Source organism: Drosophila hydei, unplaced genomic scaffold (genome assembly GCF_003285905.1).
Source record: "Drosophila hydei strain 15085-1641.00,03,60 unplaced genomic scaffold, DhydRS2 tig00008134-arrow-pilon, whole genome shotgun sequence".
NCBI classification, from domain to species: Eukaryota; Metazoa; Arthropoda; class Insecta; order Diptera; family Drosophilidae; genus Drosophila; species Drosophila hydei.
In genome coordinates, this window is record NW_022045843.1 from 1,943,198 (window position 1) to 1,959,513 (window position 16,316).

A 16,316-nucleotide genomic window follows, 5' to 3' on the forward strand; every position below is an offset into this window, starting at 1 on the left:
TAAGTTTTATAATTATAATAAAATAGTAAAGGATTATATAAATATTCAAAAGATATTTTAATATAATATTCTTTTGCTTATACACAAAGCTAATTTTGTGGAGTGTTTTCTTTCGCCTCAAAGTCGCCTATAAATTTTTTATTTATTTGCCAGCCTGAAGGTAGGCCACATTTGGGCCAATAAATGCCCAATTTGAATATGCAACTAGACAAGTATTATTCAGTCAACATAGTCAAATTACACGGAAATAATTTTCAATAATATTTGGTTGGAATGATGTTCTATGCAATCAAATATGATTGCAGTTAATTAAGTAAGTTCTATGTTTAAACATTGTAGTAATCAACGCACAAAGTAGTGATGGAATGCTGTTTGGACTTTACTTTAGGTGGCTATTGAGGTAGGTAGATAGACTACTCTGAAAGTAGTTCAAGTAGCTAGAACAATACTTAAAGTATTTGTTTGAGAGGTGGCAACTGATTATTTAATTTGATATTCAAAAAATATTTATATCAGATCACATGTATAAATATAATATTCATGTGGTATATTTCAGGTTTGGACTACTCAAAGTTCTGATTACTTAGCACTTCATTTAATTCTTTAGAGTAGTATTTCTATATTGTCTCTGCTTAGTTGCTCTTTCTTCATCTCCGAAGGCAGGGTCTCGCGTCGCGTAGCTTTTCGTTTTCTTTACTTTTTTTTAATACTCCGAAGTCTGTTTGTCGGCGCAGTTGAACGTAAAAATCGGACACTTTGCTTATAAATAGACGTTGCCCGGCCTGAGATCCACCATTTGAAATTCAACTGTCGCCGTGTTGTGAATTGAACAATTAAACGTGAACTGTAAATTTCACACAGGTGAACAGTAAAGGACATTTAAAAGACATTTAACTTCCATATAGGCATATATATATTTAAATATACAAATTCTATGAACAATCTGTGAGAGTGCAAAGTGAAAGATTAACAAGAACTTTCTTGAAGTTTTAAAACAAACACAATAAAATATGATTGTGGAAAAAGTGGTGAGTAGGAAATATGTGAAATATAAGAGAAATATAAGTGATTATATCATAGAAACACAAAAATCAAACCTTTTCGGTATACGACATGAAAATGAGAAAACTAAATAAAATTATGAACCTTTAAATTATAAAAACATAATATTAAATAGTTGAAAAAAATCTTCATTCATAAAAATTAATATATACTAAAAATATCATATAAAAATAAGAATAGTTTTTATAAGAATACTAATAAAAACGAGTTTTGAAATATGTTAAAGAAATATTTATTACGCAGAATTTAAGAAACTATTTTCAAAATTTACTAAGTGAAATATTATTTTATTTAAAAATATTGCGTGAAAAATAAATTTCTTAGTAAATTTTTTTTAAAATTAAAATAATAATTGGAATTTAAATGAGGTTTTTAATGATAAATTTTGATCTAGACATTTAATGAAATTACTAAAAAAATATAAATTATTTTTTTTTTATTGGCTTAGAAGGAGAAAGATAGACAGAGGTTGAGGAAGAGAGAGAGAGAGAGAGAGGAAGATAGAGAGACAGAGTGGCAGAGAGAGAGAGAGAGAGAGAGAAAGAGAGGGAAAGAAACTGATGCAGACAGACAGAAAGAGAGAGAGGATGAGAAAGAGAGTTATTTTATATAATATTTTAATATAATATTCTTTTGCTTATACACAAAGCTAATTTTGTGGAGTGTTTTCTTTCGCCTCAAAGTCGCCTATAAATTTTTTATTTATTTGCCAGCCTGAAGGTAGGCCACATTTGGGCCAATAAATGCCCAATTTGAATATGCAACTAGACAAGTATTATTCAGTCAACATAGTCAAATTACACGGAAATAATTTTCAATAATATTTGGTTGGAATGATGTTCTATGCAATCAAATATGATTGCAGTTAATTAAGTAAGTTCTATGTTTAAACATTGTAGTAATCAACGCACAAAGTAGTGATGGAATGCTGTTTGGACTTTACTTTAGGTGGCTATTGAGGTAGGTAGATAGACTACTCTGAAAGTAGTTCAAGTAGCTAGAACAATACTTAAAGTATTTGTTTGAGAGGTGGCAACTGATTATTTAATTTGATATTCAAAAAATATTTATATCAGATCACATGTATAAATATAATATTCATGTGGTATATTTCAGGTTTGGACTACTCAAAGTTCTGATTACTTAGCACTTCATTTAATTCTTTAGAGTAGTATTTCTATATTGTCTCTGCTTAGTTGCTCTTTCTTCATCTCCGAAGGCAGGGTCTCGCGTCGCGTAGCTTTTCGTTTTCTTTACTTTTTTTTAATACTCCGAAGTCTGTTTGTCGGCGCAGTTGAACGTAAAAATCGGACACTTTGCTTATAAATAGACGTTGCCCGGCCTGAGATCCACCATTTGAAATTCAACTGTCGCCGTGTTGTGAATTGAACAATTAAACGTGAACTGTAAATTTCACACAGGTGAACAGTAAAGGACATTTAAAAGACATTTAACTTCCATATAGGCATATATATATTTAAATATACAAATTCTATGAACAATCTGTGAGAGTGCAAAGTGAAAGATTAACAAGAACTTTCTTGAAGTTTTAAAACAAACACAATAAAATATGATTGTGGAAAAAGTGGTGAGTAGGAAATATGTGAAATATAAGAGAAATATAAGTGATTATATCATAGAAACACAAAAATCAAACCTTTTCGGTATACGACATGAAAATGAGAAAACTAAATAAAATTATGAACCTTTAAATTATAAAAACATAATATTAAATAGTTGAAAAAAATCTTCATTCATAAAAATTAATATATACTAAAAATATCATATAAAAATAAGAATAGTTTTTATAAGAATACTAATAAAAACGAGTTTTGAAATATGTTAAAGAAATATTTATTACGCAGAATTTAAGAAACTATTTTCAAAATTTACTAAGTGAAATATTATTTTATTTAAAAATATTGCGTGAAAAATAAATTTCTTAGTAAATTTTTTTTAAAATTAAAATAATAATTGGAATTTAAATGAGGTTTTTAATGATAAATTTTGATCTAGACATTTAATGAAATTACTAAAAAAATATAAATTATTTTTTTTTTATTGGCTTAGAAGGAGAAAGATAGACAGAGGTTGAGGAAGAGAGAGAGAGAGAGAGAGGAAGATAGAGAGACAGAGTGGCAGAGAGAGAGAGAGAGAGAGAGAAAGAGAGGGAAAGAAACTGATGCAGACAGACAGAAAGAGAGAGAGGATGAGAAAGAGAGTTAACTGCAAAAAATTTGTATAAATATTTAAGTATTCAAGAATCGATAAAGAAAACTTTGAGTTCAAACATCTGCGATAAGAAACTATATAAATTATTTATAGAAATAAAACTATAATAAATCTTTAGTTACTTATCATAAGTTATAAAGAGATATTTTTAATATATGTGCGCTCTTTGACTTAAACAGAAATCTCATTATTGTTAACAACTATTTTTTTGGTCTTGCTTTTGGTTTTGTTAGCAAGGCACGTACGCAGTTCCGTTGCACAAACGGTTTTGTGGGTTGGGGGAAGCGCTTTTTTTTCTCTTGGATTTCGAGCTTAGCGTGGCTGGGCGTGTGAGCAGAAGAAAAAAACCGATGCTGATGATAATTTATAGAATTAGTGAGAAATAATCATGTACATTTATTAGTGGGCAGGTGTGAAAATGTTGTGTAAATAAGACAGTTAGCCACAAATTCGCCATAGTTCGTCGGTGTGAGTACTTCGGCTTATGATGGATGATTATGATCGGATAGACCACATAGTTGGTGGCTTCCAGTGCCAGAGCGGAAGCCATGCTTAAGCGGCAACTATGGCCAGGTTGTTGGACTATGTTCACTATTCCCTTGAAACTTCCTAATTACCTATCGTTGTGTGTGTGCGAGTCTGTGTCTGTGTGAGTGTGTGTGTGTGTGGGTGCTCTGTCTAAAAATTCAATCGAAGTTGTTTTATAATATTGCCAGAGTCCAGAATTTTATTTACTTTCAAACAAAACTGACTAACACATTTTGAGCTCTGTCGTAAATACTTATGTATACATATCTGTTGTATATATATATATATATATTCTAAAACATAAATATTTACATAGAAAAATTTCGAAAAAATTCTAAAGAATTAACAAGATGTCGCAGTTTTGGGAACAATATGTGCGGTCTGCATTCAGCCAGGTGAGAGGCAATCTGTGGCTGCTCAGTGGCAAAGCCACCGGCTCGGCACTCTGGAAGCGTGTTACCTTTCTGGTAGCCACACCTGCCATTGGCCTCTGTATGATCAACGCGTACAAGGGTATGGGTGAAACGAAGGAATTGCAGGTGCGCCAGCCGTTTGTCAAGTACGAGCATCTGCGTCGTCGCAACAAACGCTTTCCCTGGGGCGATGGAGAGCGGAGCCTGTTCCATAATCCCAATGCCAATCCACTGCCCGAAGGCTATGAAGCTTAGTCCGGGAGCGACAGCCAACAGCCTGTTAAACATTTCGTCTACATTTTGTTCGTTGATTATATCGGGCTGTTTGTTAAGGATCGTTTCGTTCATGTAGATTGTTTCAAGAACTAACGGAAGTAGCTGCCTTCCTCCATTTCCCTGTACCGGCAACCCGTCGGCAGCACCAATCTAATGTAAATAAAATCTGCACACAAACACACACACGCCCTCGTCGCTGTTGTCGCTGTTGATGCACATATATATATAGGTTCATAGTTATTTAGGTATGTTTAGCTGTTGGTTTTTATTACGGGTGGGCGTGGCTTGGCGACTTTCGCTTTCAAAAAGTTACGCACCAGCCAAAAAAAAGTCAAAGCATTTGATAACCGCTCAAAACTAATTTGCCATGCTGCACCTGTACTGTCACTACAATTATTTATTTATATATTTTTTCTTTAAATTTAAATGCATATATATATACTCATTATTGTATATATATTTATATATATATATATATATATATGTATATATATATATATATATATGTATACACATAGTTTTATACAACACCACGCGCAATTGACCCTGAATCTGGGCTTGTTGTCTGTCCGTATGTTTGGGCTAGTGCCTTGTGCGTGCTCGAATGTGCATGCATTCTTTGTGACAAGTTTTGCTAGGGTATTTGTTAGCCTCAAGCTGTGGTAAATCATGTTCTGTAATAAATATATCAAGGCAGTAAAAACTAGTTAAAAAGTGAATTTTCCTTTTTCTACCTGTTTCATGCCAAAACGAGAAGTCGAACCTAATGACTTAACGGTTTCACATGTATCAGTGTTCAATTAACTTTAGGAATGTTCTATAGCCAATTTCGACAATTGACATTTGACATACTATAGTTAAGTACTTAATTTGTTTGGATGACACATTTCATTACGAATTGGTATTTAAGGCTTTGTTTTTATTTATCTATTTAGTTTTTGTTTTTTTTTTTTTACTTTTTGAGGCAGTTAACAGTTGACATTCGAGCGATCGTGTTGAATTGTTTGCGTTGAAAACATAAAAAATGGAACAGAGTCTGGGAAAAGGCCAAACATGAGACGTGCGCCCATGATCTGCAACTGGTGATCATCATTAATCAATTCATTTTGTTAAGCAGTGTTTTTTATGAATGGGCGCCGTCCTGTCAGCTGTAGCCCTGAGTAATCAAGAGTAGAGGTTAAAAGATACAAATGTATCTGTAACTGCATATAAATATATTTATAACTGAATGTGTATCTGTATCTGTATCTGTGTCTGTATCTGTATCCGTATCTGTATCTGTATCCGTATCTGTATCTGTATCCGTATCTGTATCTGTATCTGTATCTGTATCTGTATCTGTATCTGTATCTGTATCTGTATCTGTATCTGTATCTGTATCTGTATCTGTATCTGTATCTGTATCTGTATCTGTATCTGTATCTGTATCTGTATCTGTATCTGTATCTGTATCTGTATCTGTATCTGTATTGTATCTGTATCTGTATCTGTATCTGTATCTGTATCTGTATCTGTATCTGTATCTGTATCTGTATCTGTATCTGTATCTGTATCTGTATCTGTATCTGTATCTGTATCTGTATCTGTATCTGTATCTGTATCTGTATCTGTATCTGTATCTGTATCTGTATCTGTATCTGTATCTGTATCTGTATCTGTATCTGTATCTGTATCTGTATCTGTATCTGTATCTGTATCTGTATCTGTATCTGGCTATGTATGTGTGCTTGTATCTGTGTTTGTATCTATACATATATCTTAATCTATATCTGTATCTATATATATGCGTGTATATATGTATGCTTCTGTTTCAATTTTTTATATTTGTATATATATATGTATATATATACATATATCTCTGTAACTGTCTCCATATGCATCTGTATATGTCTGTATGTGTAAATCTATCTATATATATCTATATTCCTATTTGTTTCTGTGTCTATATATATGTGTATGCATGTGTATCTTATTCTGTATCTGTATATTAATATATAGATGTCTTTGAAGCAGTATCCATAAGAATATATCAATCAGTTTGCTAAATTGTATCTGCATTTGCTATGTATCTGTATCTATAGCCGTATAAGAAACTGTATCTTAACTTGTACACAGATATTAATAGTTATATATATGTATCCGTATCTTAATCTCCATCAGCATCCTTAGCTCTATATGTATCTGTCTAAATTCTGCCTAAGCACTTATCATTGTATATGTATTTGCATGTGTATCTATATCTATATCGCTTATGTATCTGTATGTCTAAGGCGCGTCCTTGCCCTGGTGCTGAATCAATTGTTGCCGAAATCTCGAGAGTTGGGCATACATAATCGAAATTTAACTATACACACAACACACACGCACTCAGCGCTAGAGCTGTGTGCGTGTGCGTTGGCAATGTGTGTATTAAACGCGTATACGACGTGTTGTCTCAAATAATTCACACCGTTTCGCAGGCACTTTCGATGATCATTTCGAAGTTTATGGATGATGAGTGTTTACAAAAACTTACGACATGCCACGAGTTGCTCATAACGATCTTCAAGCCCCTCAATAATCAACAAACCCTAATGACGTTCCCAGTTAATTAGATTTTATTTATATACATATACATATATATAAACATAACTGTGTACATGTCTATTTGCCAGATATTTATCTAAATGCAATTAAAGTGAAGTGCGCTCGAGGTCCAATTGGCACGGGCGGTTTGGGCAAATATATTTTACGCACTTAATTAAATTGCCTAAATGGCAAACAAATTATGAAGAGTAGCCACTTGCTTAACTAAACACGCGCTTTACCCCCTCTCTCTCTCTCTCTTTCTGTCTCTCTCGCCGTCTCTTTCCATATGTAGCTGGAGCGTGCTACCAAGTCAGAGCTATGCAGCGCGTTGGCCCTGTTGGTGCTCTCGCTGAGCATTTACACCTTCTACACACAGCTGCAAACGTATCTGAAGTCCGTGCTGCTATCCCTGCGTCTCTCTGGGCCACCCACGCTGCCCTTTTTGGGCAACTGCATGCTGATCAATGAGAAGGATCGTAAGTGCCTCAAATGAAATTTCAACTTTGTTACGTATACGCCATGTCTAAATTCTTTTGCAGTGATGAGAAAACGAGCCGCGAAAGCCTTTGATCTGTATGGTTCGCTGGTGCGCATTTGGGTGCTTCTGTTTCCTTTCTTTGTGGTGCTGCAGCCGGAGGATCTGCAGGTCATACTCTCCTCCAAGAAGCACACCAACAAGGTGTTCATCTACAGGCTAATGCATAACTTTCTGGGCGATGGCTTGATCACCAGCAGCGGCAACAAATGGAGTACGCATCGCAAGCTCATACAGCCAGCGTTTCATCTCAGTCTGCTGGAGAAGTTCATTGATACGTTTGTGGATGCATCGCAGTCGCTGAACGAGCATCTGGATGCCTCGGCCTTGGACATGGAGGTCAACATAGCCAAATATGTCAACAACTGTGTGGTCGATGTGCTCAATGGTAAGTCATATCTGTCCAAGCAATTCCCATTTGGATATCAAAATTCTCGTTCCTTGCAGAGGCTGTGCTGGGCGTGCCCATCAGGAGGAAGGGTCTCATGGAGGATTCGCCATTTCGCAAGGGCAAGCTGATGATACGCGCTCGCTTCTTACATCCCTGGCTGCTGCTGGACGCCATCTATCAGCTGACGTCGCTGGCCAACGATGAGCTGAAGCAGAAGAAGCGTCTTAACGATTTTACCCGACAGATGATAAAGCGACGTCGAGAGATTATGGCCGATGCGGCCAACAATAATGTGGAACGCAAATGTCTGCTCGACTATATGATTGAGATCTCCGAGAGCAATCCCGACTTCAGCGAAGAGGACATTGTCAACGAGGCCTGCACCTTTATGCTCGCTGGCCAGGATTCTGTGGGCGCTGCTGTTGCCTTTACCATCTTTCTGCTCGCCCAGAACGCGGACTCGCAGGACCAATGCTACGAGGAGCTGGAGCGCATCTTTGACTATAGCAACCGTGCGCCCACCATGAGCGATTTGCGTGAGATGCGCTACTTGGAGATGTGCATCAAGGAGGCACTACGTCTCTATCCCAGTGTGCCGCTCATTGCCCGCAAGCTTGGCGAGGAAGTGCGTTTGGGCGCTTACACCTTGCCAGCGGGCAGCAATATCTTCATCTGTCCATATGCCACACATCGTCTGGCACACATCTACCCCGAGCCGGAGAAGTTCAAGCCGGAACGTTTCACCACCGACAACATGGAACAGCGGCATCCATATGCCTTTATACCATTCAGCGCTGGACCGCGCTACTGCATTGGCAATCGGTTCGCCATAATGGAAATCAAGACAATCGTATCCCGTCTGCTACGTAGCTATCAGATCTTGCCCGTGCCTGGCAAGACCACCTTCGAGGCCACATTTCGCATCACTCTGCGCGCCTCGGGCGGCTTATGGGTGCGGCTCAAGCCACGCCAGCAGCCGGAGACGGTCTAGTGGGCAAGCAATGTAGTATAGGGAACGAGGCCAAGCCAACAGTTGTGGGCGGATCAAATATAAATATAGAATTGATGTAATATCATCATTTAGAGAAGCGATGTAAGAAGACGGTCTTCGCTTCGCTTCTTCCTTTAAGCCTAGCTTTAATCCATGACTAAGTTAAGCTGCATTCGAGAAGTTTGAAGAGGGACAAGTAAAATCTAAGCTTAAGAGGTTCAGAACTTCTTTCATTTGGAGAAGCAGCGCGAGTAGATCATTTCTTCTTGCTTTAAGCCCAGCTTTAATCCCTTAAAAAATGCCACTATATTCGAGAAGTTTGAAGAGAGAAGCTGCTCGGTTTGGCAGTGAGTAGCGAGCAACCATTGGCTCTGTCTGCTTCTCTCGCGAGAGGCTAGATGCGAAGTGTAAATCAAATATATAAAAACTATTCCTAAGCTTGCCAAACTGACTTAAAGAGAGAAGCGCAACTCAGCACGATAAACTACAATTTACTCAAAGCATCTCACTTAAAGTTCAGATTGAGCTAAGCTTAACTTACATTTGCTTCTCTCAACACGCTTCTCGTTTGTAGGCAGCAACGTAGTCGTACCCCGGAAATAATTGGTTGGGTCTTTTTAGATGTTTGCCCATTATTTTTGACAGCGTTTGGCTTCGTTACATTAACTTTAATTAGTATGGTAAATAGATATATGTATATAAATCGATACAATAATTTAAATATTTAGCCTTTGTCTAGCCTAAGTGCAGTGCGATGTGCCTGTGCCTGTGCCTGTGCCTACGATTGTTTTGGGTGCCATTTGGATTCGGATTTGGATTATAATTAGTTCGCAATTGCAGCTATATATATGTATATATATATATATATATATAACATAAATATACATATGTATATTCGAGTGTTTTTTTCGTACAGATTTTCCTTGGGTTTGCTTTTACACAGCAGATAAAAAACAATAATAATAAAGTGAAATAAGTAAATCAGAGACATTAAAAAACTAGGACGTGATATGTTTCGTTTCGTTGAATCTATTGATGAGACGACGCGCACGTGACTCGTGCCCCTGTCCGTGCTCGTGTCCATGTCCGAGGCCATGACCGTTCCCATTTCCATTTCCATTTCCACTTCCATTTCCATTACCATTACCATGCCCCTTGCCATTCGCCGCCTGTCGCTGTGCGCTGGCCACCGTGTGCTGTTGGGCAAGACGCTCCGTTGTCTCACGTACTCGACTGCTCAGCCGCGTTGGCGTTGCTGAACGCTGAGGCAGCGGGGAGCTGGGCATGGACTGGGTTTGTGTCGGTTTCGCTTTAATGGCGACAGCGGGCCTGCTCGCTGGCTCAACTATACAGAAAAGAGAGTGAACAGAGGTAGAGGGAGAGTGAGAGTGTGAGTATAGGGTATTATGTAAGTCGTAGCATGCTAAGTAATATGTGTTACATTTGCTGATGCGACCCATGCTCGCGACCTTGGCGATTTTGTTGGGTTCGACGGCGGCGGCGGGCCTGTTATGTGCAGCAGCGGCAGCAGCAGCATTTGATTGCTGAAACCTGTGCTTCAACTGAGACACCTTCAGCTTGGACTCACAAATGGGTTTGGCATGTGGCTTGAGCTTTTCACGCGTGCAGCTATCCTCCAGAGATTTCTTGCGCATCTTAACCGTATTGGTGAAATCGGAGAGCATTATGGGCTCGCTCTTGCCTGACAGTTCTAAAGCTGGCAATGTGCTTGCTGCACTATCTGCATCTGCCGCCTCGCTCTGACTAGCCTTTGCAATCTGTTCCAGCTTGCACTTGGCCAGTGTTAGTAGCAGCGTCTCCTGTGTGCCCAGGCTGCCATTGGAGCATTCGCTGTAGCCGGAATCGCTGCGCTCGCTGCACTGGGATTTGTCGCGCAGCTTAAGGCTTGCTGTCTTGCGTTTGTCCACCTGAGGCATCTCGCCGGTAAAGTCATCCTCCTCCTCGTTCAAGGAGGCCATTTGCGTGCTGCACACATTGACAGCGCTGAGCATGCTCAAGCCGGAAATCGAGGGACGCGGACTGTTGCAAGCGCCCATGGCAATAGCCGAGTTGCGACGCGATGCGGACAATGTAGCCATGCGACCCAGCGCCCGTATAGCGTTGCCCGTTTTCTAGTTGTTCAGCAAGCAGGCAAAGCATTGAAGCAAGACAGGATTTAAATAGTAAACAACAAAGAGGAAGCAGCGGTTAGTTGGGTGGGCTTAAGCAGGCGCAGCCGCCTTTACTCACCTGCCATTTGCGTCGTATAATAAATTTCTTAAGCTTGTCTGTGCAGATTTTGTTATTGCTGAGATTCTCATCATGGCGCTGGCAAAGCCACTTGGACTCGAGACACTGCTGAGCGGTCAGGCGCGACTCCTTGCGATGCACTAGCAGCTGCGAGATAAAGTCCTTGGCCTCCTGCGAGCTGTAAGCAGAGTTTGTGTTAGACATGCGTATGGTAAGTCATGGAGTGGAGTCACATACACGCAATCGAACGCCTCGTCATCATAGTCATAGTCCGCACGTGTTATATTCGAAAAAGTTTCCACATCGGAGTCACCCATAAAGGGCGAAAGGCCCGAGAGTCTACGAAGGAGAAATTCGAGCTTAGGACAAGGTTCAATGGAATTGATTCGCTGCGACACTCACAGCACATAGCATATGACGCCCACGCTCCACATATCCGACTTGAAGCCAATGGGCTCGTAGCTTATGATCTCTGGCGGTATGAATTCCGGCGTGCCAAAGAGCACGCGCACAGGCGCCTTAGTGTCCAGACGCTGGGCCAGGCCGAAGTCTATGATCTTGATCTGATGACTGGTGCGCGTGTGGCACATGATGTTCTCTGGCTTCAGATCCAAGTGGACGACGCTCTGGCTGTGCATATAGGCAACACCTTCGCACACCTGCCGCAGAAATAGAATGCAGTCCAGCTCCGTCAGCGTGAAGTCATCCGCAACCACGCGCTCGAACAGCTCCCCACCCGTAATGCTGTATGTTAAGTATATAATGTATTATAAATGCATATTTAAATCGTTCTCTCCACTCACTATTCCATGACCATGACAATTTCTCGAGCACTTTCAAAGGAGGCGGCCAGCTGCAGCAGCTTGGGATGCTGCAGTGAACGCATTATGGATATCTCTTCCAGTACTTTTTGGCGATCGCGCGACTTGATGCACTTGATCACCTTGGCGGCCAGCAGCTGTTCGGGCTGTGCGCGTTCCTGCACCTTGTAGACGACACCGAAACGTCCCTTGCCCAGCTCCTCTATGATATCGAAACGTGCCTTGAAATCTCCGCCAGACTGAACGCTAACAGCGCTCATGAGATTCGATGTTGTGTTGGCAGCGTCCACTGCGGCGGCTGGGCGCGTTGTCTGCACCCACTCACTAACCTGACTGGGTGCACTGCGTCCGTGTATGTTCTCGGCGCGCACACGAAATCTGTACTGCAGCTGTGGCAGCAGCTCCTTCACGGTGTAGGCCAGCGTGTCCATCACGCGTGCTACCTGCTGCCAGTCAGCGTTGTCCTTAACGCTATCACAGTCCGTTGGCTTGTAGCTCTGCAGCTCAATGCTGTGTATGAAATAATAATAGAAAAGGATAGATAAATCGATTCAGATTTGCGCTTACATGAATCCTGTTATCATGCAGCCGCCATCGTAGGGCGGGCCACACCAGGCGACGGCCACACGATCGGGGCCAAGCGAAACGCTCGGCTTGCCACTGGGCGGCTCCGGGGGTCCCTCGACGGCCACCGAGGCAGCTGCCGCCTCTATGCCATAGTCGTTCATTATTTCAGCCGTGTATTTGCCGCTGTCATCGGCGGAGATGTCCGTTATATAAAGTGTTGATCGTTGCGACGTTGTACGGATTGTCACATTGGCGCCCTCAACAATGGCACGGCACTGTGTAAGGGTAAAAGGTGTATTCATAGATATATATATATATATATATACAGATGTATGTGTGTGCGTAAGTAAAGCGGATTAATAGTATTGCGGCGAGTAGACAGCGACTGCCCAACCTTCGATGAGCAGAGAAAACACGTTCAACTATGGCGACGTCTTGCTGCTGCTGCTGCTGCTGTTGTTGTTGTTGTTGTTGCTTGTTGTGGTTTATAACAATTACGTATAGGCGCATTCATACCGCAAACTGATCGTGACACAGTCATAGACCCTAACTAGCACTAGCCACGGCATACCAAACGAGAACAGACTAGACCAGACACTGCACAGATCAGAGTCCACACAGACAGCCGGCCAGTTAACGTGTCCAAATGAAGTATTTAGATAGCCTACAACAGCAGCAGCAGCGGCAGCTGGGTTGTCTATGGGGCGAGCTTACGTAGATAAAAGTATGATATGGGATCATGGGCATAACAACTCTGCTAATCTTCGAGCTGTTGACGGCATTTTACCTAATTAGGTCACACGTCAACTCGTTGCGCAACAATTGCACTGATCCCAAGCAGCTTGGCTTAATTTGGCTACTCAAATGGGCAGATCTATAGACTATTAGAGAAGATCCATTTGAATAGATGCTTTGAAGATTTGCAAGGTAAGCTGATAGTCAAGCCTATTAGTCAAGTGTTTATTATATTTATGCCTTGCCTGAGACTTTTCAAATTCTATCACGAAACGCAGCTACGATTTCATTGGATAAATATATTTATATATATGTGTGTTATCTGAACTGATCGATATTAACTGTCAAGTAGTTGTAGGCTTGACCAGTCAGTACACTGTGCGCGATTATTCTATTTTAAGCGCTTTACCTTAGCTGTAATCGTAATATTTACATTCTCGTATATGGCTTATAGTTCAGCTATAAGCTCCTAGCATACCTTCTATATATCGTCTAGAAGAACAATTTATAATATATTATATAAAGTGCCCATAAGTACACTTAAACTGGAAGCACTTGTGGTTTTTCTTTGGAAAAACCTTAGGCTGAATAAAGCGTCGCAGTTTGAATACTCTTTAGTCTTTAGTCTTTAGGTAGTTGAAAGCTAAACTCATTTGTATTAAGCTTACTATATGGATCTATATATATTTGTAGTCTGATTCGATTTATCTTGGTTACATATGAAGCAAGAATATTAAAACTTATGAAAGTTAGTTAAATGAAGAAGAATTTTATCTTTGTTGAGGCTAATTTCCTTCTTAATTGAGTTGTGAACTTAGCAAGTCTGGGAGTAGTAGAAAGCTAAGCTCATTCATAATTCTCTTACTATGTGATCTATATACATTTATAGTTATTAAAATATTATTATTATATTATTAAGTTTATAGTATTAAGATATCTTCAAGTATAGAATAACTTTTCTATCTTTTCATACAAAAACTAAACCTACAGCTGCTATAAAGTATAGTTATAGCTCTGTAAATCTAATATATATTTTAGATATATTAAAATATTCCATCTGTCCTTTACCTAACACCTAATATATTAAACACAGCTATGCTGCTTAACTTAGTTTAATTTAACTTAATTTTACGCCTAAAACACTTGTTACGTATAAGAAGATGAACAGTAAAACCTGGCTATAACGACACTTCAAACAATGCTGATCAAGTATATGTATATCTCTTGCATATCTCTAAGAAAACGTCTTAAGATATATTTCTTTCATCTGGATTTTTTTGTACTTACCGCCTTGTACCAGATGACTTTGGTATTGGGGAATGGCTCATAGTGCACGCTCAGTTGGACATGGCCTCCAATGAGTGCAGTGCAATCTTCCGGGCGCCGCAATATGCAGCTGGCAGCCAGCGAAGGATTCTGCTGCTCCTTATTATTATTAATATTATTACTGCTATTGCTGCTGTTGTTGTTGTTGTTGTTGTTGTTGTTGTTGTTGCTGTTAACGGGTAGTACTAGAAGACTGGTATAGCTACGTATGGAGGGCACACGTCTCTCCGGCTGTGGATGCTTGACTTGGAGACGCAGTTCGCCGCTCTGGGCCAGCTGCACGTTTCGCAGGCGCAGCAAGCGAATGCCGTTCTCTGGATATGACTCCAACTGAAATGAAGATAAAGCGATTTTAGTGGCTACAACTATGTGTGTGTGTGTGTGTGTGTGCGTGTTGTGTGTGAGAACAGCTGGCACATGGAAGAGCAAATACTTGAGTATGCGGCTCAATGACAACGACAAGGCAACGAAATATGCACCTAGTTAAGTAAGCTATATAAACAGGCACACACACACTCACACACACACAAATATAAATATATATAAATATATTTATATATATGTTTTTATAGTTATGTGTTGGAACAATTGAGTACACTGCGAGGCGCCAACGGCCAGTGTCAAACGACGAATGACGAGCCACCAATTAATGATTGAGAACATTTTTTAAATAATAAGGAAAGCAAAGCCGAGCATGACCGACTGCATAATACCCGTCCTTGTCATGCTACCCTAAACGAATGCAAAGATGAGTTTACGAGTGCTTCAGCCAAATTTCAGCGAACGAGCGCACATTGGAAACCAATATACCCTCTGCAAATTCTGAGCGAGTATAACAAAAAGAAAAAGCCGAGCACGTTTTCGGTTTCGGTATTTAGTTTCGCAAGTAATGTCACATTCACAACACAAGTTAACGCTCTCGATTTCGTTATCAGAGCAGACGACGCTCTAGAGCTCAGCATTTACTTAGATATATGCACTATCTATGCTTGTTTCGAGATATCGATATTGCATTACCTGTGACATCTTGTCACGCCCTTTTCCAAAACGGCGGGCTATCTAATATGTGTGTATATATGAAGCTATATGCGTTAAAGGCGTGCAACTGGTGGCTGCTGTTGCTGCTGTGTGCGCCGCTTGAAAGCCATTGAACGAGTGCTTGGCCGGCTGTCCGCGCTGCTCTGTTTGCTCTTCTCCGATCGAGCATCGCATCCGATTGGATTGGCGACGCTGACGCTGACGCCGACTGCGACTGCGACTGCGACGTTTCGACGTTGTCAACATCGTTTGCATGCGTTGCGCATGCCGCGCCATTTTAATCTTTTTTGTTTTTTGGACTCTCACTTCTCGCTGTGTGCCTGTGTAAATGACGGCGTATTGTTATTGTCAGCGTTGACAAGGTGTCAACGCAGCGCTTTTTGTTTTTATTTCTTTTGATGAAATTGCCTGCCCAGCGGCAAGGCTGTAGACCCTCAACTGCTTTAGAGCCGAAAGCCCGGCCAGACTACGCATCTCAATAATTTTTTGGGCCGCACACAAATTGCTTCATTGGCTGCCCTTCAACTCAATGGGCAGCTTAAATATGCAGACTGATTTGTGAAGGAATGAAAACAGTATATAA

General features: G+C 40.2%; 3 protein-coding genes across 28 annotated transcripts in view; 2 read left to right on the forward strand and 1 right to left on the reverse strand.

Moving 5' to 3' along the window:
• The first annotated feature begins 816 nt into the window (after positions 1 to 816).
• On the forward strand, positions 817 to 9,629 carry LOC111605393 (probable cytochrome P450 4aa1). Of its 2 annotated transcripts, none has more exons than XM_030225489.1 (4): positions 817 to 1,028; positions 7,372 to 7,555; positions 7,619 to 8,002; positions 8,062 to 9,629. In XM_030225489.1, the coding sequence occupies exons 1-4, from the start codon at positions 1,011 to 1,013 to the stop codon at positions 8,994 to 8,996; spliced, it is 1,521 nt and encodes a 506-aa protein (XP_030081349.1). In that variant the 5' UTR covers positions 817 to 1,010; the 3' UTR covers positions 8,997 to 9,629. The 2 variants fall into 2 exon arrangements, with proteins under 2 accessions (XP_030081349.1, XP_023179660.2); XM_023323892.2 differs by lacking the exon at positions 817 to 1,028 and adding an exon at positions 2,439 to 2,650.
• Positions 4,060 to 4,688, forward strand: LOC111605394 (cytochrome c oxidase subunit 6A1, mitochondrial). Its single transcript, XM_023323893.2, has one exon. The coding sequence runs from the start codon at positions 4,173 to 4,175 to the stop codon at positions 4,488 to 4,490; it is 318 nt and encodes a 105-aa protein (XP_023179661.2). The 5' UTR covers positions 4,060 to 4,172; the 3' UTR covers positions 4,491 to 4,688.
• Positions 9,630 to 9,769: 140 nt separating the features above from the next.
• The window catches only part of LOC111598806 (myosin light chain kinase, smooth muscle), a 47,265-nt gene continuing 40,718 nt past the window's right edge, over positions 9,770 to 16,316 (reverse strand). For 9 of the 25 annotated variants that reach the window (XM_030225467.1, XM_030225471.1, XM_030225465.1 and 6 more), the window contains 8 exons: positions 14,657 to 15,025; positions 12,635 to 12,909; positions 12,050 to 12,577; positions 11,649 to 11,990; positions 11,484 to 11,585; positions 11,247 to 11,424; positions 10,438 to 11,128; positions 9,770 to 10,341 (listed from right to left, as the gene is read on the reverse strand). In XM_030225467.1, the coding sequence (XP_030081327.1) occupies positions 9,995 to 10,341; positions 10,438 to 11,128; positions 11,247 to 11,424; positions 11,484 to 11,585; positions 11,649 to 11,990; positions 12,050 to 12,577; positions 12,635 to 12,909; positions 14,657 to 15,025 (2,832 nt within the window). In that variant the 3' untranslated portion in view covers positions 9,770 to 9,994. Of the gene's footprint in view, positions 10,342 to 10,437; positions 11,129 to 11,246; positions 11,425 to 11,483; positions 11,586 to 11,648; positions 11,991 to 12,049; positions 12,578 to 12,634; positions 12,910 to 14,656; positions 15,026 to 15,291; positions 15,310 to 15,712; positions 15,863 to 16,316 lie in introns of those variants that run through there. The other 16 variants (XM_030225474.1, XM_030225475.1, XM_030225476.1 and 13 more) reach the window with 9 other exon arrangements.

Excerpts from the sequence above, each read along its gene's own strand:
- LOC111605393 (XM_030225489.1), top strand. Across the intron at positions 7,556-7,618 it reads GCTGATCAATGAGAAGGATC|TGATGAGAAAACGAGCCGCG; the intron begins GTAAGTGCCTCA and ends ATTCTTTTGCAG. Across the intron at positions 8,003-8,061 it reads TGTGGTCGATGTGCTCAATG|AGGCTGTGCTGGGCGTGCCC; the intron begins GTAAGTCATATC and ends CGTTCCTTGCAG.
- LOC111605394 (XM_023323893.2), top strand. The coding sequence starts at position 4,173 with ATGTCGCAGTTTTGGGAACAATATGTGCGGTCTGCATTCAGCCAGGTG.